At 32.6% G+C, this 21,311-nt stretch overlaps 2 protein-coding genes across 3 annotated transcripts in view; one reads left to right on the forward strand and one right to left on the reverse strand.

Annotated features, from left to right (window-relative positions):
• The window catches only part of LOC127858238 (cholecystokinin receptor type A-like), a 309,809-nt gene that overhangs the window by 268,153 nt on the left and 20,345 nt on the right, over positions 1–21,311 (reverse strand). The window lies entirely within an intron of this gene.
• LOC127858252 (transmembrane protein 272-like) overlaps positions 15,742–21,311 on the forward strand; it is a 204,288-nt gene continuing 198,718 nt past the window's right edge. Inside the window, exons 1-5 of one of the 2 annotated variants that reach the window (XM_052395242.1) lie at positions 15,742–15,837; positions 16,236–16,350; positions 16,807–16,875; positions 18,176–18,355; positions 19,011–19,908. In XM_052395242.1, coding sequence (XP_052251202.1) covers positions 16,299–16,350; positions 16,807–16,875; positions 18,176–18,355; positions 19,011–19,222 — 513 coding nt within the window. In that variant the 5' untranslated portion in view covers positions 15,742–15,837; positions 16,236–16,298 and the 3' untranslated portion in view covers positions 19,223–19,908. Of the gene's footprint in view, positions 15,838–16,235; positions 16,351–16,806; positions 16,876–18,175; positions 18,356–19,010; positions 19,909–21,311 lie in introns of those variants that run through there. The other variant, XM_052395241.1, reaches the window with a different exon arrangement.

Here is a 21,311-nt window from a genome sequence, read left to right on the forward strand (position 1 = left end):
TTGTTCATATTTAATTAGATTATACAAATTTAATTTAAGCATTTAATACTATTTTCTTAATAATAAGTTTCATACGTACTCTTTAATGATTGTATTTAATCTGCGTTGATGTCGACAAAGATATTCGTTGATCAGATGTATACACACAACATGTGGCAGTATTGGTCATGTTGACGGTCACAAGTCTCCAAATGTTGATTTAAAGCTCATGTCCTTTAATGACATCCGTGGGTTGATTACCAATGGGAACGACATTCTTTGAACGACTGCGAAACACCGGAAGTCTTGCTTCGTTTACCGGAAGTGCAGACGACGAGTACATATAAACTCGCTCGTTGGGAACCTGGGTGTAAAACGACGTTTTGGGGTGTATTTGAGGTACATGTAGGTCCGGTATTCGATTAGAGATTACGTTCTTTGGTCATATCGTTTTCAAAAGCCAGATCTGAAAATATTCATAAGGAGTACCGTAAGACGTAATTTAACAATGAAACAATTCACTGCAAACACGGAAACCCAACAGTATAGCAAAATGAACACCCACACTTAATTTCCGGTTTCGTAAATTGACACACGTTTTGGTAGGTGAAATTTTATTTATGAAGAAGTGCATAGACATCTTTGATTTTTTACAGGATTTACGTACTGAATCATTATTAATTAATGTGATCACGTAAAACATAAAAGAAAACATGCATTGTTGATTCTTAAATTTAATTATTGTTGGATATAAGTGTGTACATTATGATTCACATTTATTTATGTAATCACGTTAAGCATATAATAAAACATATAATATTAATTTTTAAAATTAAATATTGCTGTATAACATTATGTAAACAGTAAAACAGAATTTTGCCTATTGTAGTAACCATATTTTAATAAAGTGTTCAAACCGCACGCCTGAATAAAATGTGACCTGTTATAATTAGTTTTATATATTACTGTTCCTTGCCTCAGATATTCAACGTCAATCAGTGTTCACCTTCTCATTTTAATTGCCTTCACATTTCCGGGAAAATAACGCTACGGGCGATAAAAAGCAAATCAGCGATGGTGTCCGGCCATTAGACATATTTTGTTTACAGAAGTTTGGGACAGTTCGGATAAGATATTAGATCAAGACATATTAATTATTCATTATTGATTCATTTGTCAAACGGTGAAATCACATTATTGGCATTAAACGTATTCTTTGTGTTCTTTAGTTAAAAAGAAAATATTAAAGATAACTTAACTTAGTCAACGTCTTCTTGTGAATACATATTATATCTTAATTGCGAATCAACATTTTTTTATTCAATATAATACATGTATATGATCATACAACGTAGTGATTGTACAAAGCAATAAAGTTCAGACAAGTTATACAAGATATGCTAATATTTTTTTTAAAGAGAAAAGAAAAGAACAACAGAAGAATAGTTATGAAAAATGATGAGTTGTGTAAAGTTGGAAGAAAGCATACTGGACTTGTGTGTTTTGTTATATATTCACAATGATCTTATAAGATTGAAAAAAATATATACAAAAATATACAAGAAAGATAAACTAACATTAAAGTGAAATGTGTATAAGTGGACAAACATTATGAGAATTTAATCCGATTCCATTTTCTTTCAAAGATTTGTAATGTGTCATTACTGAGGGCTATTTCTTTCTCAATCTGGATTTTTAGTTTAAGACTATGGACAAAACAATTAAAATTTGGTAATTGTTTTTTGTACTTCATGTTAAAGATAATATTATTACAGTCTATTGATTTCAATGAGTAAATTCCGAAACTTACATTTAAGAAAGATAGTTTAACGTTTAGTTGCTGTTGTTCAAGAAAAAATAATTGATTCCAAATAGGCTGGATGTGTTTGCACTCCCAAAAAAGATGTTCTATAGTTTCGATGTTTTCACCGCAGAAGTCACACAGATTTGAGTTAGATAATTTGCATTTAAAGAGATATTTATTTGTAGCTATAATTCTATGGATGTATTTATATTGAACTTTTCTCAGTGTGCTTTCAATAGTTGCTTTATATGGCATGGTAAATATGTGTTTCCAATTAAGTTCATGTTCTCCGAAAAAGACTTGCCATTTATTTTGGGTTTTGGAGTTTTCTGTAGGGTTTTAATTTGTAGTGTGTAAAATATTTTATTCGTTTTGTTTTTTCTTCCAAGTATGTTTTCTACGAATGTTGTTTGAGTACATGGTGTATTATTTGTATTGATTTCAGATTTAATTTGTATGGGTATGCTTTTGATTAGTGTGTAGTACTTCAGAAAATTATTTGAAGGTATTCCGTATATGTAGCATATATCATCAAAAGAGCAGAAATCCTTAATTCTATAGTCATATAATTGGTCGACATATTTAATGCTTCGTTCAAACCAATCTTTATAGAAAAACGTCTTATTGATTGAAGTTATGTCTTTATTGTTCCATAAAATAGTTTTACTGCTGGTTTGGGTTTCTAGGTTATGAGTGACATCACTCCATGCTGATAGAACATCAGACAGAAATATGTTTTCGTTTGCAATTTCATGCAAGATAATATTGCTGATGTTACATTCAAAGAGTAAGGAGTCACCATATTTTTTTAGGATTTTCTGGTAGAATGATTTCCATTTACTCGTATTGGTATTATCTAGGTATCTTTTAACCCAGCTACATTTGATTGCATTCAAGAATGAGTAAATGTTCGTTAATTGGATACCTCCATTTCTACAGATTGAATTAACTGAGTTCGTTTTATTTTATCAGGCTTACCGTCCCATATGAAATTAAATATTGCTGATTTTATATTGTGAATAACATCATTTGGTGGATTTGGGAGAACTGTTAATACATAAATTAATTTAGGAAGTGCAAACGTTTTCAATACTGTGTTTTTTCCGATAAGTGTAAGTTTACGGTGATGCCACGATTATAAGCAGTTTTTAAAATTATGTAATTTAGGTAGTATGTTTTTGAGAACTGTATCCTTTTCATTATTTGTGAAAGTAATTCCTAACGTTGTGGCTTCATCGGATGTCCAAGTAAATTTCATTTATTTTTTATATAGGACATTACTTTGTTTTAATTTACCTACTCGTAGCTCAGTACATTTACTTTTGTTTAGTTTAAGACCCGATGTCATTCCATAAAGGGTTACTGACTCTATTAGGTTATGGAAAGAATCGTAATTGTCGTTTAAAAAATAAGTTGCATCGTCAGTAAATAGGGACTGTTTCATATCTTCATCAGGTTCTAGTGATATGCCTTTTATGTGTTTATTTTATTGGATGTGATGTGATAGATACTCGATGCAAATAATAAATAGCGATGATGAGATTGGCCATCCTTGTCGAACCCCTAGTTCGATGTTAAAACTGTTTGAAAAGAAGCCATTGTTAATGATTATACTGTTAATATCGGTAAAGAATAGTTTGACCCATTGAATGAGGCTTTCACCAAAGTTCATATTTTCTAAGCAAGAGAACATAAATGAATGATCAAGCGAATCGAATGCCTTTTCAAAGTCTGCAAAGAATATTAGACCAGGATTGTTTGAATTGTTGAAATAGTTTATGCATTCTTGGATAAGACAAACGTTTTCACCAATGTAACGTCCTTTTATGAAACCAGATTGAGATTTTGAAATGATTGATGGTAATATTTTTTTTAATTCTGTTTGCTATACTTTTAGTTGCAATTTTATAATCATTGTTTAGTAAACTAATCGGGCGCCAGTTTGATAAGGATTCTAAGTTTTTTCCAGGTTTTGGAATAATTAAAATAATATCTTGTTTTTGTAGCGTAGTTAAGTTTTTGATGTTAAATGAATAGTTAAGTGAATTAATTAGATGTGTTTTTATATCATTCCAGAATATTTTATAAAATTCGATTGTGATGCCATCAGATCCTGGGTTTTTGTTATTTTGCATTTCTTTTAGGGCTAATCCACATTCGTATTCATTAAGCAATCCGTCGCACAGTTGTTTTTCCTCTTGGTTTAATGCGTGATGTGTGTTTTTAAAAAGGGTGTTATTTTCAACATTTTTTCGTTTATAGAGGGTTTCGAAAAATAAACGTTGTTCTTCTAGTATTTGAATTATGTTTGTTATATCTTTGCCATTGACTACTAATTTGTGTATAGTCTTTTGTTCACTTCTACGTTTTTCAATATTTGCGAATTATTTTGTATTTTTTTTATTGTGTTCAACATGCTGTGCACGTGCTCGTAGTATTATTCCATTGAGATGTGTATGATAGATTTCATCTAATATTTGTTTTTTTTAATGTTATTTCATTTTCAATGTCGGTGGTAGCTTTTGTGTTTGTTTGATGCAATTGTTTTTTAAGTGTTTCAATGGTTTTGATGGTTTCAGTTTCAAGTTTGTGTGTTTCTTTTTGTTTAAATGATGTGTATCTAATTGTTGTGTTACGTATATTTCCTTTAATTTCTTCCCATAAGGTGTTTGGGTTTGCATCTTTGTTTTGAACTGTATTTAATATTTCCTGTTTTATTTGTGTTTGATATTGTGTATCCAATAAGATGCTGTTGTTAATTTTAAAGTATCCTGGGCCTCCTCCAGATTGTATATTGTGCAGATTAAGTTCAACTAGAGAGTGGTCAGTCATAAATCCTGGTTTTATGTTACATGTGTCGATAATGTTGCAAAGAGATTCAGATATTATTTTTTTTTGTCTAATCTACAAAATATTGTTGGTTTTGTGTTTGAGTGCCAGGTGAATTTGCTTTCGTTTGGGTTTACTGTACGCCAGATATCTATCAAATTGTAGTTTTCAATTATGTTATTTTAAATGTTTCTATTTTTAGGATGCGTATAAAGGTTTCCATTCTTTTTATCTAATAACGGGTTCAGGACAGTATTGAAATCACCACCGATTATAATATTTGTATCTTGGTTATTAATTATAAAGGATTGTAATGTTTCGTAAAATGTAGAATTATCTATGTTAGGACCGTAAACGTTGATTAATGTTAGTTGTGTTTCATGTATTTTGATATCTATACTTGCTAGTCTGCCAATTATTATTTCGTTAAAGTTATCAACTGTGATCCCTATGTTACTTTTTATCAGAAAGGCAATGCCTTGTTTATAAGTATATTGTCCAGTGAGGTAGATGTCCCCGTCCCATTCGTCTTTTAAGGTTTGTGCTAAAGTGTGTGTCAAGTGACTTTCTTGTAATAAGCATACATTTTTTTTCGTCTAACTATTTGAAGATTTTTATGCGTTTGTCTTTATTAATGAGCCCTTTTACATTTAAAGTACATATTTTAACCATTTGAAGAGATGGAAGGTGATGTAGATGATAATTTGTGTGTGCTTGTTCAGTTGGTTTCTATTTTGAAAAATGTCCAGTTGTTTTCTATTATAAGACATAATATGACAATTAATACAAACAAAAAAAGAAAACAAAAAGGAAAAACAGAATACATGATAATTCCACAGAAGAAAATGTCTACACATAAGATAAAGAAAAAAAGAATACTGAGGATATAAAAAATGGAAAATCCATAGAAATGAAGAAATACATAGATATAATGAAAAAATAGGGGAAAAGGCAACAAACAAAACAAGACTTGTCCCAATAGAGACATACACAAGTGCGCACTTTCGTATGCTGGAAAAAAACAACAACAAAATATTTTAATTAAACAACAAACACGTAGGAAAAAAACACGTGTGAAGTGGTCCAGTTAAAATAATGTTTGTATATGCATGAGTATGCATGAATTAAAAACATTCTCCCTACATTATGTATTTTTACTCAGGAAAAAACACAATATTTATATATATATTAATATGAATAACCGTATATGAAATAATTTTCTACGTTTTATATCATTTGACTGTAAAAAAAAAGACGGATGAGAAGAGGAGCATTACGTTCGAATATTTAGGTTTTTAAAATCGGAATAATGTTATGAACATCTTTTTTAGAGGCTATTAGTAGCGAGTATCCTATACATGGTTAGTAGTATTAAATAGTTCCAGCGAAAACAAAAGGGAAGCAGAAGCAATGTTTTCAGTAGTAAAATTGAAAAACGAGTATTCATTATAACAAACATGATTAGGTACTCTAATGGGCTTTTTGATTCCTATATTTGTTCCCTTCTTTGAAGAAGAAAAACATTGAAGACAAAAGCATCTTTAAATATTTAGTCATTTATACAATTTGGCTCAGAAAATTGCAAAAAAGAAATACTTCATTAGGTTATCTGTACAAATTGAAAAACGAGTATTCATAATAACAAGCATGGTTAGGTATTCTAATGAGCTTTCCAATTGCTTTATTTGAGGAAAAGGGCAAATACAAATATTTAATTCTTTATATAATGTGGTATGCATAATTGTAAAAAAAAACTACTATATTAAATTATCTGTACAGTTTGGTTCACAATATTGAAAAAAAAACACTTCTATATTTAGTTCGGTGTACAAAATATGTAACAATTCTCGAAAAGCACTAGCATAATATTATTATTATTGCCAGGATAACACAACCCGAAGAAAAAAAATGTGGAAAAAAGAAACTACAGCATTAGTTCTCTATACAATTTAGTTCGCATTCGTTGAACAAAGAGTTAATGCATTTGGTTAATTATGCAATTTGGTATACATTCTAGAAAGGCATTAGCATAGAGGATTATCATTATTTGTATGCATACACATCTGAGTCTAAGATGTTGTCAAAATTATTTTAGTATAGTATAACCCTAAATGAGTAAGCTACATATTTGCAAAGACAGATACATGATTGTTATCTTGCAGGCAAAGGTTTTACATTCGATTTCTTAACATTTTAAAAACATCATTTCATCTTAATAGATGAGTGAAAGAATCAGTATTGTTTATATGTATACACATCTTGATATAAGTTAGAAATCTAGTTATTATAATTATTTATATTTATACACAGATGTTTTTAAGTTTTATATTTATTATCATTATTTATATTTATACACATATTAATAGACAAATGAATAGATGAGTATTGTTTATATGTATACGCATCTTGATATAAGTTAGAAATCAAATTGTTTTCATTATTCATATTTATACAAATATATTTTTACACTTTATATTTATTATCATTATTTATATTTACACATGTATATATTCCCAAATACACATATAAACACGCATATTCATATACATATATTATCATAAAGTATATTTATACACGTATACATTCCCATTATACATCATTGCGAATCAACATTCCATTACGCGACTCACCATCTACACGTGACATGTGATACAACTGGACTTTCAAGTGATTTGAAGGTTCTCGATACAAGAGTTGCAAGTAGAAAACAAACAATTACCGAAAACTCTACTAAAAGTTCACGGCTTTAAAATAAAATATCACAATGTAATTTAATAAAATAAGGACATGTTTCAATGATTACCAGAAGAACGAAATTTCTGTGGCACATTTATGCATATCAAACAAATTGCCGGCCATGATTATCGACCTTACCAACAAAAGCGTCAGTCTATATTCTAAAACGTGTCATCTCAACTTTTAATCGTTTCGTTTATTTCAATACAGCGGTTAATTACAACGTTCGGGAGGAGAGGTGAAAACATAAAGCATACAGAATTATTTATTGACTGAATTTTGTTATGATTAATTGTTATTTTGACTAAATTTACGAGTAATAATGTGTTTACTGGTAAGAAATTATTTTATCTATTTTAAATCGGATCACTGAGTTCTTTGTTTGTCAAGTGTAATGTAACCCTTTTTCATCGATTTATCACTGTAGTGTGTTTTAACAACCGTTCTCGATCAAGCGACACCCTAAGGTATTATTCTGGTTCCCGTCGTACTTATAATAAAAATATAATAATAATATCATGTGGCTTTACACAAAACACACGTGTGTAACGATTTAGTAAATAGTGGATTTGGTAATTAAATTCTCGTATAGTATGCTGTAACTTCAACTTACCAAGGCGCTAACTCCGAAAACTAGCACACACTGCTTTAAATGTACACGCTTTATTGTTGACCCAACACAATATAAGGCACACTGCCAATTAATTTTGAGATAAATATATTGTAGGTTCTTGTTGAGTCGTGGGTTCTTTTTGAGTCGTTGGTTTAGAGAAAGCATTGGCATATGGTGCGTTTATATACGGACAATGATTTGACACAAACACACAGACACACCATCGTTTTGCTGATCACAAATACGACAGAACATGTCAATATAATGTTATTCATAAATTATTTCCTCTTTTATGTTTTGCTCATATAGCGTTAACAAAAATCATTAATTTATGAGAACCTTTTAAACACCATCGTCTGTTGACCTTTTTTCACAAGAAATTAACCTCCCCTGCAAGGTAAGTTTTAAGGCTATTTATTGCATGCAATTCTTGAAATTGGAATAGCCAGTCAGAATGCACGGCTCAACAAGAACCTATTTTCAAGATGGCGGTTTGACACCACCAACACAATCGATTATTTTTTATTATTACAACCAATTAACGCAAAAAGCTACAAATAGAAAAACAAAAGGTCATTATTTTAATAATGATGTTTATGATGATTCATAGTCATATATTTATAAAATATTTGTGATGCAACAAATTTATGAAAATTACCCACGACTCAACAAGCATAAAGCATTCAATAAATTAACCTTAATGAAACAATATTTAATAATAACGCACTAATTGTTTACAGTAAACTTGACAAAATGTTGCACTAAAATAGCAGTCTTTTTTTGGCAATGTCCGAAACCACTTTTGTCACCAGAGATCGAAGGCGAAATCGCAATTACTAAATACAAAAACAACTTTAAAGTGTAAAAACTAAAATATAACGAGATAATAATCATATAACTTAGTGTACACATTCAGGTTGTATATATTTCTGCCCTTTTAATCGCTTCTTCTGTCCATCCTTTCTTCTGTCTATCCGTATGTAAAGCTGTGGTGACTAGAAAAGTTCATATAATATGATTGGATTGAATCTAGCAATTTTGAAAGTAGTGCATATTTCTAAAGAGGTCCTTTTGCTTACGGCTTTAAACGCGATTAAGCAAATCGCAACCAAGCTTTTTGTGATTATTTTCTGTATTATGTGTGCCTAAAAAATGTGTTTCATTTCATTGTTGGTTACGTTGGAAGATAAATGTGTGGGTGCGTTTATTGAAGAAAAAGGCTTTTGTCGAAATTACGAAACTCCGAGGGTGCCTCTCTTTGGGGCGAATTTTACTTTCATAGAAGTTACAAGACCATACGTTTTTATCTGCATTTATTGCAATAGGACAGATTCATCTTTACAATGATACATGCATTGCAAAAGTTGATATGTAGTAAATACATAAATAATGCTTTAAAAGTTGGCAGTTTTATAATGTGACCTATGGGAAATGGCTTCAGTATAATACAAGCATATGTCAGATTTAACCTTAAACACTGCTGCAAATTTTTCAGATTGGTTGCGCAACGATTTGTACTATTTTCATTACTGATTTCCTGAAATCTATAATTAGATAGAAAATTGGCGGAGGATCGTTTAGCGGAATACGTTATTATTAAATTGAACGGCTTTTACTAGTGTTAATGATGGAAAATTGATACGAAAATGATATGCAAGCTTGAGGGATTCATCATGAGGGATGTATCGACACAGTTGTCACAACATTTCTATATCGAAAAATTACTTTTCTCGTCGACCTTGTTTTGAACAACCAAATATACATGTTCACAATCCAAACAACCCGAAAGTAAACGCAGAAAATAATCATGGCTGAGAAGACAAACCAATGACCTCGATTTTTTCAATGCAAGGAAATTTGCTTCTTGTCCAGCTAATGAACGAAGAAAAACACAGCAATGGGCCGTTCGCCTCATATGTGTGATGTCCACACATTTACCAGCAGTGAGTAGATTTATTAATGTTATATTTTATTTAATCGAATTGAAAAAAAAACACTTAAATATTTTAACATGTTCATGATTTGTTTTTATGATAATTCTTATTTGTTCATAAATGTGTGATGTCAATTAAGAATTGAAATACTATTTTAGCGATTTCTCATTTTTTTATTGTGAATGGAACCATTAAAATTATTCTCGGTCTTTGTCACTTCATTATTGAAAATGGTGTCATGCTTACATACAAAAAAACATGAACACATCTATGAACTCTCAGTTTGAAACAAATCATGTAGCATTTTCTTGGCTATAGCATTTTACTTTTGTTTACGCAGAGATTTCAAGGTTTACAAAAAGATGTGGACTGAAGAGGCAGACATTTTCTCTTCAAATACCACTTGTCCACACCGCACAGCAGACCAGATTGAAAACTTCAAAAAAGGGAGAACGGATACTTTTCTAGCTAACACCACAATGGTTATTTATCCTTTAATTAAAACGTATTTGTTTACTGTACATCTTATATAACATTTCTATAATGCCTTCAAAAATAAATTAGATTACCTGTTTATGAGAATAGTGATGACAATGGAAATCCAGCAAGTAAATGAACGTCCAACCTTCTTCTCTCAAAGTATCGATAATAAAGTTAATTTAATAAATTAAATGTAAGTTAAATGAAATAAATCTTAATATGTCTGCCTGTACATAGCATATATTTATATTGATACATTGCAGGAAATAATCTCTTCAAATCAAAATACTGTATTATAACCCGAGGGGGAAATAACGTGACAAACAAGATGGCGACATCATTGATGAGACTCATCTGGATCAGTATCCGATTTATTGCTTTAATCAGCCTCTGGTTAAATGGTCTTCCTGATGAACTCTTTTCGATATGACTCTGCCAAAAAGCATCGAAAGTCTAATTTGCACATGTAAGTTTTTTTTTAAATGGCAGTGGAAGACGATCGATTACACAAAGTTGAGAAATTTATTACATGTGGTACGGTTCTACAGTTGAATATTGTTCTTTTCAGCTATGTTCGAAGAAATGAAATGGTAGTGGAAATGTTATTAAAAATAACTACACATGGAAAAAAAATATTTGAATACTGTTACTAAGAACTAAGATTTGCCAAAGAGCAATTCAGATCAGAAATTGATCTAAACACGAGTAAGAAGAAACTCTGGGATCGCAGTTTTTACTTATTATTCAAATCTGAAAATGTGCCTTTGACCATATTACATTTGGTAACAAGATTAGTATTGATGCAAAGCATCAAAGGGCGTCATGAATTTCAGTGTAAAAGGCACTCAATGAAGTTACGTGGAACGATTTTTTTCTACTGTAAATATTAATATATTGGCCGATTATTTTAAACTGAATAGAAAAAGATACTGGTATAACCATTATCTATGATTTTTTGTTATAACCCTCAAATAACCATTATTTATGATGTTGTGTTATAACCCCCAAATAACCATTATCTATGATTTTGCGTTGTAACCCCCAACTATTTCATAGTTAATTTTATTTACATTGGTTTCCTTTTTTTTTACTGGTATCCGTATGCAGTTTTCATTAATGGAACAGAACTGTGTAGATTTCTACCGCTACTTCCCCCAATGACGTAGTCATACACCACTGCCAAGAACGACCTCCATTGTTATTTACAGTTACGCAAATTTCCCGCAAAACGTCAATGTATTCAGGGCTGGGTTGATCATTTACTTGTATTTAATTGATTTTCAATATACGATGTGTTGATTACGATTTGAATTGTTACGTGACATATCAGATCTACAGATAATACGATGGTGCAGTGTGCATCGTGTGTTATTGAAAAGGTGGTTGACAAATATGGCGTAGCAAATATTCATAGTTTTGCACAAAACATTTTGCGGAGAAGTGTTTGGTCAACCCCCGAGTGTGATGGCCAGTACCGGTGTATGGCTGATGCTTTTGCTGCATCCTGATGCAGTACCAACTATGTTCCCTGACACGGACAACTTCAAGGCATTACAATTAAAAGCCCGTCGAGTGAGGACCACTCAAACGGAAATGGGACACATATGGTGCTTTTCCCAAACGAAATCGTAACACGGTAAAAACTATATGACTATGGTCTAGGAAAAGATACGCATCTTAAAATAATGACAAGCCATACTTTCTTTCAAAGGGCTCAATCACTGAAAATGAAAAAAAATCTGTTGAGTTAAGAAAAATTGTATGTACTTAATAGGTCGAAGCCAGTAACCAAACTGACTGGCAGTACGGTAAGATCTTATTAATCATTCTAAGTATTATGGCAGGTATTAGGTATGCTTTTGAGTTCGACACATGTCAATCTTACCATTTCTCCACCACGATTAATTTAGAGCAGTTGTTTAACAAACCTAATTTTATAACAAACTTTCGAAAAAAAAATTCCATTAATAATGTGGTGCTTAACTTTGTATTTTTTTATATGTGAAAACATTGCTTTTTACTGAACTTATATGGCTTTAGTAAAACATTGTAAACACTCTAGAGGCCACATTTATTGACCGATCATCATGAAACCTGGTCAGAAGATTTTTGTCAATTATATCTTGGACGAGTTTGAAAATGGCTCCGGTTGCTTGAAAATGCCACCAGGGGGAGGGAATTTATCCTTATAAGGCTTTAGTAAAATCTTTTAATCACTCTAGTGGCCACAATTGTATTGTCTGATCTTCATTTAACTTGGTCAGAAGCCTCGTCCCAATGATATTTTGCAAGGGTTTGAACATGTTTCTGGTTGGTTAAAAACATGGCCACCAGGGGGCTGGTCATGATTCCTTATATGGTATTAAGTAAGCTTGTTAACACTCTTGAGGCCATATTCAGTGTCCTATCATCATGAATTTTTTTCAGAAGATTTGTTTCAATGATATCTTGGACGTGTTTGAAAATAGTTCCAGTTGGTTGAAAAACATGGCCAGCAGAAGCGGGACATTCTTCTTTATAAGGCTTTTTATAGCTTTAGTAAAACCTTGTAAACACTCTTACAGTAACATGTATAGTCCAATCGTCGTGAAACTTGCTTAGAACATTTGATATAATGATATCTTGGATGAGTTCGAAAATGTTTCTGGTCTGTTGAAATACATGGCCGCAAGGGGTCGGGGCATTGTCCATATATGGCTTTAGTAAAATGAGCTTGATTCAAGAATATAAATTAGCAGCCAGCATGTGTCATATACCAATTATTCCTCATGTAGTTTACATATAATTTGATTTTATAACAGTTCTGTATGTTTATATAAATGTCGTAGCCATTTTTAAATTTCAGTTATCAATTATACTGATTTTAGAAGCCGTTGGATATTTAGGCTACTAGTAGTTCAATATAGTTGTAAATACAAATATTGTTATACACATTAAAAATGAATTGGAAACAGTTTTCAGTATAATAAACAAATATTGGTTCGTGAGGGTTTTAGCCATTTCAATAAATCATTATAGAACTTTATCTACTTAATGAGTATTGTTTGATACATTTCTAAAAAGAAACCATGTTGTATTACTCTTATGACTGCAATGTGAGTGGCATCGTTCCTCAAAAATTTGTAACTCTGTTGCTCTGGTCTCTTTCCAACCATTGAGTAATTAAATGGTAATTAAATTGAATGCGTTTTAATTCCCTTTTATTATTGTTTAATTTGAGTTACAATGCTATAGGTCATATTGTATTTACACTTTAATGTATCATGAATATTGCTGGGCCGAGTGTGAGGTTGAGCGCTCTTAAACCGGTTTAAACCCCAATGCTTTGAATTGACCGTTCCAAGGCGGTGACCCCAGCTTTATTCTTAAATGTGTTTATGTTGTTTTGTATTGTGCTGTTTTGTGCTGTTTTGTACTGTTTTGGCAATTGGTCTCTTGCCTTTAATAAAAGACCAACTAATTGTTTATAATGAGAATTCAATACTGCTGCTCCAGCAGCTGGAGTTTTACTTCTTTATATTGTAAAAGTAGAGAATAAATGGAGTTTTACTGTCATCTTTTGAAAGAGTTATAATTATTGTAAAATTAAATAAACCAATTTCAGTGTATTATTCTTACATATCGTTTAAAAAAATCATTCAATTTTGTGATTCGTTAACGAAATAAGTAAGTTACTAAAGTGGCTATACGGTTGCAAATCACCATGCCAACAAGGCATAGAGGATGCACGAACGAACTTGGAAGAATTTGAATTACCACCTTACAGCTGCCATAAATCATGCTGGCGTCATACAATAGTTGGTCCTCTTTGTTTATGTAAAGTTATGTTATCAGTGACCTACTTTTATCAATTTTATCTGGCACAGACAGTGATAAAACAAGCAGATTATCTTTCTGCAGTAATAATAACAACACATTATACAACATATTGTACTAGCAGGAGAGTTTACAACTAGATGTAGTAGTGGGGTGGAGGAGGGCATACCAAGTCCATGACTAATTTATTATTTCCATTTTATTGGAGACGTAGACCAATGTAGTTATAACGGTAAAACTTCAACAATACAATGATACTATTATCCAAACAGAACAAATAAGGCAATACTATAACAATAATATTGGAATTAATATCACAATAATGATACTTTTTCACACACATTTCATAATACAAAATGTTCAATAAAGGCACACAGTTTAACATCTCACCAGGTTGGATAACAGAAAGACCACGGGGATGGACTTACGTCCACTTAAAAGTCTTTGAAATTGCAAGCGTTGTCAGTAAATTAACACTGAAATAAAACAAGTAAGATCGAATAAACAATGAGCATCTTGCATCGGACTAATACCTGATTATTATTGGACATAACAAGTACATGTTTTGCAATAAGCTTTCATGTGTAAATGCTCACTATAGAGAGGACAGATTTCACGCAAGTAAATGTGTATTATATGAGAAGGGAAATAACAAATTGAATAAGTCTACACATTAAATTATCTATATTTTATATTCGAATTAATTTGGCTTTTCATGCTAAACTAGTACAACTATCCTTAAAAAGAAACACTTTAAATTTACATTTAACCATAGGTTAACTTACCTTAAAGCAACACTCGTTTAATCATGTTTGCATTTGTCTCTGTTTTAAACATATTTCATTCACACAAACCAACATCTTTATAGATGCTTTGTATCATCAACAATATCTATAAAAAACAACAAATAAACGCATTTTAAAACATGATATGTTACAAATGCACAATTATTAAGTTTACGATGGAAATACAAAATCGAATTACACAAAATAAAGATATACAGGGAATAATGTATTCTTAGCTAGGTGGTCATAAAAATGTATATTAACAGGTGTACTTATTCTTAAACTAATGTAGTTATTTGTAGTACATGTAATTGTCTACTGGAATCACAATTGCTCTATGCGCAACTACACACATGAAATTCACTTGGGAACCCCTTTGATGAATACAAAACACAGCTCAAGTAACACAGTTTGCACGCGCCGATGAAATATAAAATGACTAACGATTGTTCAAGAATTATCAAAGTACTTAGCAATTAAGTGAACAAGTATGTTGTGTATGCATTATCGTTTTTTCCAACAATTGATATTTCCTGTTATCCAGAAGAGTAAAATTCATTAGTCAAAAGTGCCAATAACGCCAGTAAGTATTTTTTTACCGAAATTGAAACTAGATTCAGTCCACACAGGAAGAAGTAACTCGACAGTTGGTTGTGTACATTGATCTTTTGACTTGTCATATGTTTAGCTGAGTAGGAAATACACACTACGTAAACGGTCATATGAAACACTGCAATCTGAAGGAAACAATTACCGGAAATAACACTCATATTAATGAAAACAACGAAAAAATAACCGGATTTCGATGTACATCTATTTTTACCATATAGTATTGGACGCTTGATTCGTGTTGTACTATTGGTATGGACTAGTTTTTTTTAACAATTAATGTTTAAATAATGATTTACAATCTATACGTATTTTTTGTCTTTTTCAATGGTTTCTCTTTTTATGTTGTTTCCTGTTGACAGCCTCACAATAGTCAGGACAAATAACGTTTGTTATTTAAAAAGTATGTGTTTTATTAACTGTTTACCCATTCGAAAAGGCGAATCATAAAATACGTCTTTATATTGAATGATACGTGAATTTATTCGCAATAAACCGTAATACTTAAATAAGCATTAAGAATGTATGCGTTATCATAGGTAAATTGGCCAGTCGCATCAAATCCAGATTGATCGCGTCTGTCAAGGAAGGGAGTTACACATAACTTGTTGAAAGGCGCTTCCAAGAGTCGTATACTATTTTTTATTTAGGTAGTGAAATAAAATCGCAAATACAAGGTTTACCTTTCACAACTCGAGACGACACAGTTGACCATGGGCCGGGGCAAAGGAGGCGAGGAATATTGTGTGGCTTGCGGTGCGGCAGGTACGTGTGTCTTGACCTCGACGTTTTATTCAATACAATTATGCTTGTTGTTATTGCAGGATAATATTGGATCCATATTCACAAAGCTCCATAGGAATTCTCTGAGTGGTTCGTGTATGTTTTTCAAATAAATGACAAAAGTAAGAAAACATTAAGTACATTTCTTGCTGAAATGTTAAATATGTCATCATTTTGTAAGCAGAACATATTGGATTTTACATGAAACTTTTTCAGTAATGCTCCCTTAAGCACCGCTATTTGCTGGTAGAAATTTCCCATGAATTTAAGTTCATTAAAAATTAACGATTTCAAAAATTATTATTAGCCTATTTAAGCTGACAATTATAATAAGATAGCGTATTTTCGGTTTTAAACCGCTTCTCGGCATTTTGAAAATAAAGCCCCTTGCGCATCCATGAATCATTTAACTTAGATGGAACACTTTGTAAATTGCAGTTCTTTGCTGCTGCGTCACCGTTCTCGCGGTCGGCCTGGCGGGACTCGGCATCGCTAAGATCGTAATGGGTCACAGCAACTTTGTTCAGAATGCGCCGCGTTCTTGCAAAACTGGACTTAAAGCAGATGTTTAAAGTGTCATAGCAAATTAACCGCTCCCTTTTGCAGAGGCAATTCATAGAAGAAACGTTCGAAACTTAGAATGTTTCGTTTAAAAAATAGTCTATTCTTAACAAAACACAGTCTAGGCGGAAAGTGTTTAACCTGTGCGGATTGCATAGGCTTATCTCGGACGGCACTTTACGAATATACATTAAAGCCCAGTTTTACAAGAACGAGGCTCACATAATGTTGCGTTAAGTGCTCTCAATTCAGGCAGTAAGATTTATTTAAAGGGACCGTCAACAGCGATTGACGAAAAAAGATAAAATACCGTGTTTTTTAACAATTATTAGTTCATATTGATTAAAATATCACGACTGGGATATAACATTACTTGAAAAAACGTGTTAAGTTTTCATATTTTCAGTATATTCAGTAATAGATTTTACTGGATACAGGTACCAGGTAACTACCAGTTTACTATAATTAACGCAAGTAGATTGATAATCATCGTCACGTGGTAAACCCAGGAATGCAAAGTGTGCATACGTAGTGAATTGTATATATTTCATATATAAAATGATCAATCTACTTGCGTTATGTATAGTGTGTTTATCATTGTTTCACCTATTTTCGCGATGTACTTTCAATTTCACATCGCGAAATTGTATTTCTGAATATACTGAAAATATTAACTTTTTTCAAGTAATGATATTACCAGTCGTGATATTTTAATCAATATAAACTAATTATTGTAAAAAATATGGTATTTTAGAACTTTTCTTTTTTCGTCAATCGCGGTTGACGGTCCCTTTAAGTGACTCGTCAAACACTTCAATAGCTTGTTTTCCATCGAAACCGGAACCTTTTCTCCACGGGACTTTTATGTTTTTCTCGTAATGTTTTTATGTTGTTCTTTTTACACCGTTAATAAAATATTTTCTGTAATGCTTTGATTGTATTTATATTGGCAAACTTGACCATGTTTTATGACTAATGACTTATGACTTTCGAGACAAAAATACACAAATACAGGATGTATACAAAATTTGCCTTAAATTAAAATGCACCCCACCCCCCTTAAAAACCCCAGAGAATATTGATTCCTGATACTCCCAACTTAGTTTATAGGGAATTGTTAAAAAAATTATTGTTAAGATCTAACCATACTTTTTTAAACAATTTTCTTTTATATTTACAAATTTCCGGAAATGTTAAAACGCTCAATTAAAAAAGTAGATATGATTTAAAGCGGTACACGTTTCAGGCGCTATCTACCTCCACCACTGCGACATTGAGAAGATGATCCCGATCTACCTGATCGTGAGCGGTGTGGTGCCGTTGTTCTTCAGCAGCTTTAGCCGCCGCGACGAGGACCGAGGCTTCGGTGTAGCCGATATTTGCGGCCTGCTTGCCTTCCTCTTCAACACCGCCTGGCTAGTGTGTGGTACGTGCCAATAGCATTCCAACGTCTAAGCAAGCGTTTTCATTATTCCGAGCATAGCTGACCAAAATCCCGTCCGTGCATTTCAACGTCTTTCGCTGTTGCGTAGTGGATATAGTGTCCGCCTAGCGACTGCGGAATTGTGAGTTCGATACCCGCTGTGAGAGCGTTCTTTATATCTATCCCAAAGGTACAGCGTTTTGGTTCTATCCAAGTGACTGGCTCCAACGTGTTTCAATAAGCCTTCAGTTTTCGATGCATACGAGTTTAAATTAATTACTAACGTCTGCGAAGAGGTTTGACTGATTGTGAGCATAGCCTTGCAAACTTTCGGTCCGCCATTTCAAACTGCGTGATGATGATCGGTTTCATCATCGCTTTAGTAGTTTTATCAATGCGCTTAAAGGTTTGATCGTCCTTATGTTGCATGATGGCGATCGAGTCCTTTAATAGTTCAATTTGTGCCCTACCGGTTACTCACTGCCCGTCCTGAATTCCTTATCTTTACTCGCGCATTCCGTGAGTCCGTAAAAGCTCAATAAATAACAAATGCGATTTATAATTATATACTATCTGTTTATTTAATAAGAATCTAATTGTGCGATGACATGATCGCACTAAGTTACCGTCCCAATCTCGGCTGTTTTCCTTTTCGCAGGAAGCATCTGGGTGTATCCTAACTACGGGAAGCTGACTTCAGACCAGTACGTACCTTGCTCGGAGACGGTTAAAAACCAATGTGTTCGCGGCACGTGCTCCATGACCTTCATGACCTTCGCCTTTTCCATGGTTACCATAGACTGGATATGTTTCGGGCTCGGGATGGCATTTCTGGCATCGGTCTACTGTCGGGCCGCGTGCCGGGACTGAGTCTTCTATCTGTAGAATAGTATACTGTACCGTTTGTGTCAGGCGTCAATGTATACGTACGAACGTCAGCGTAATAAAACTCATATGTTCATTATTGGCCGTAATTTCAGAGTTAACTTACATGTACGATGTCATTATACACAAAGAGACACATATTCAAACATAAATAAAACATATGAATTATATTGAAATAAACACAACAACTATTCTGGGTTATAAACATAAAATAATTCATAGCCGTTCGTTTATCAATAATAATCAATCAAAACTCCTCTTACCATCAGTACTGCAACGAATTTAATGGCAATTTTCATGTACGCACGTCATTAAAGTAAAGATCAATTAAATTAATGTATTTTACTTTTCTGTAGAATGATATGGCGCAAAACGCAACCACATCTATAATATATAGATAAATAAATTGTTCATAACATGACGCACACAAACAGTTATTATAATTTCACGAAGAAAGATGCACAAACACAGTTGTCATAAATATTGTTACAATAGTAACTTTGTTATATTATTTTTGAATATACTCTTCATTTTGTCGTTTATCTACTTTATTTAACTTGATTTTACGAGTTTACAATATTATTAATCTTTTTGGCATAACTCTTCTTCACGCATGGCATTAATCAACTGTTCGACGCGTATGCAAATGTAAAATACATTTATATGGCCTATCGTTGTATTTTCATTTTTTGTTCTGGACTTTAGGCATGTCTATGCCCCTCAACCGCACAACATGATAGAACGACATGGCAGAGACCAGTCATTGTTGTTTAGCCTAATCTTTACATGCGTAATTATTTTATTATAATTTTTATTTTTTAAATTTTTAGCTCTGCTCTTTACGGAGAAATCCCGAGGTATTGTCATAGCCGTCTCGTCGTCCACCGTCCAGCGTCTGCCGTCCGCCGTCCGGCGTCTGCCGTCCGGCGTCTGCCGTCCGCCGTCCGCGTCGTGCTGAAACCTTGACATTTGCTCTAAAATCAAAGTGCTTCCACATAAAACTTTGAAACTTCATATGCAGCTGCACCTTGATGAATTCTACATGCCACACCCGTTGTTGGGTCACTAGGTCAAAGGTCAAGGTCACTGACAAGCTTTCATTCATTCAAAACTGCACCCACAGCCGATCGCTGGCACCCGCTAAGCGGTGCTCTTGTGTTTGGTTTTTTTTTTTGGGGGGGGGTGCATTTTAACGACGTCAATTAAAAAATAGTCTGAATTGTAAAAGATCTGTAACATAAATTGCGTGACATTTTTTAACTTGCAGACAGAGACTTAAACACTTCAACGTCAAATATAAATCACGTTTTAAAAACTGAGGTGTTAAACTGTTCAATTTGCTTGTCAACAATACCGTGTGTACATAAACTTCACTGGACGTATGACAAAGACAAACGTATTTTAGCGTTTGTTGATAAACATTCTAAAATCTTGTGTCGTTGTTTCCGTTAACACCGTATATTTGCAAACCATGGTATAACCCTAATGTTTATGCAAAATGATCTGAACGTGCTAATACCTATCAAAGTCCAATTATAAAATCATAACATAATAAAATAATTGATAGGCATGGAAATATACAGTGTTAGCTCAAACAGGACAAGTTTAATATAGCAAACAAGGAAAGTTCAGTAGTACTAAAGCTCTAACAACAGAACACCAGCTTTAAACATACTATGATGAAAACCTGGATTAAGCCTTAGTACGGTAAATGCACATCATTTGGTTTTATAATAAGTTATAAGCAACCCTACATGTAGAATATGGGCAAAATGGTGTAATAGCTTGACGTGTTACTTTTAGTTTTCTCTAGTGATATGCGTTATAATGCTCAAGATTAATAGATTTGCCAACAATATATATATATATATATATATAGTCATAAGTCATACTTTTATTTAGCACATAATCAAATTGATAGTATTCATCCAGGGTAGGTCACTGTAGCCCGAACGGTACCCCTTCGACCGAGCATTCACGCTTCTCTTCGAAGTGTGAATTCGTGTCAATTTTGATTGGTTAATAATTATCTTCTACGTATATGAACATTGTACAAGATGCCGTTCAAGTAAAA

This window comes from Dreissena polymorpha, chromosome 14, assembly GCF_020536995.1.
Source record: "Dreissena polymorpha isolate Duluth1 chromosome 14, UMN_Dpol_1.0, whole genome shotgun sequence".
NCBI classification, from domain to species: Eukaryota; Metazoa; Mollusca; class Bivalvia; order Myida; family Dreissenidae; genus Dreissena; species Dreissena polymorpha.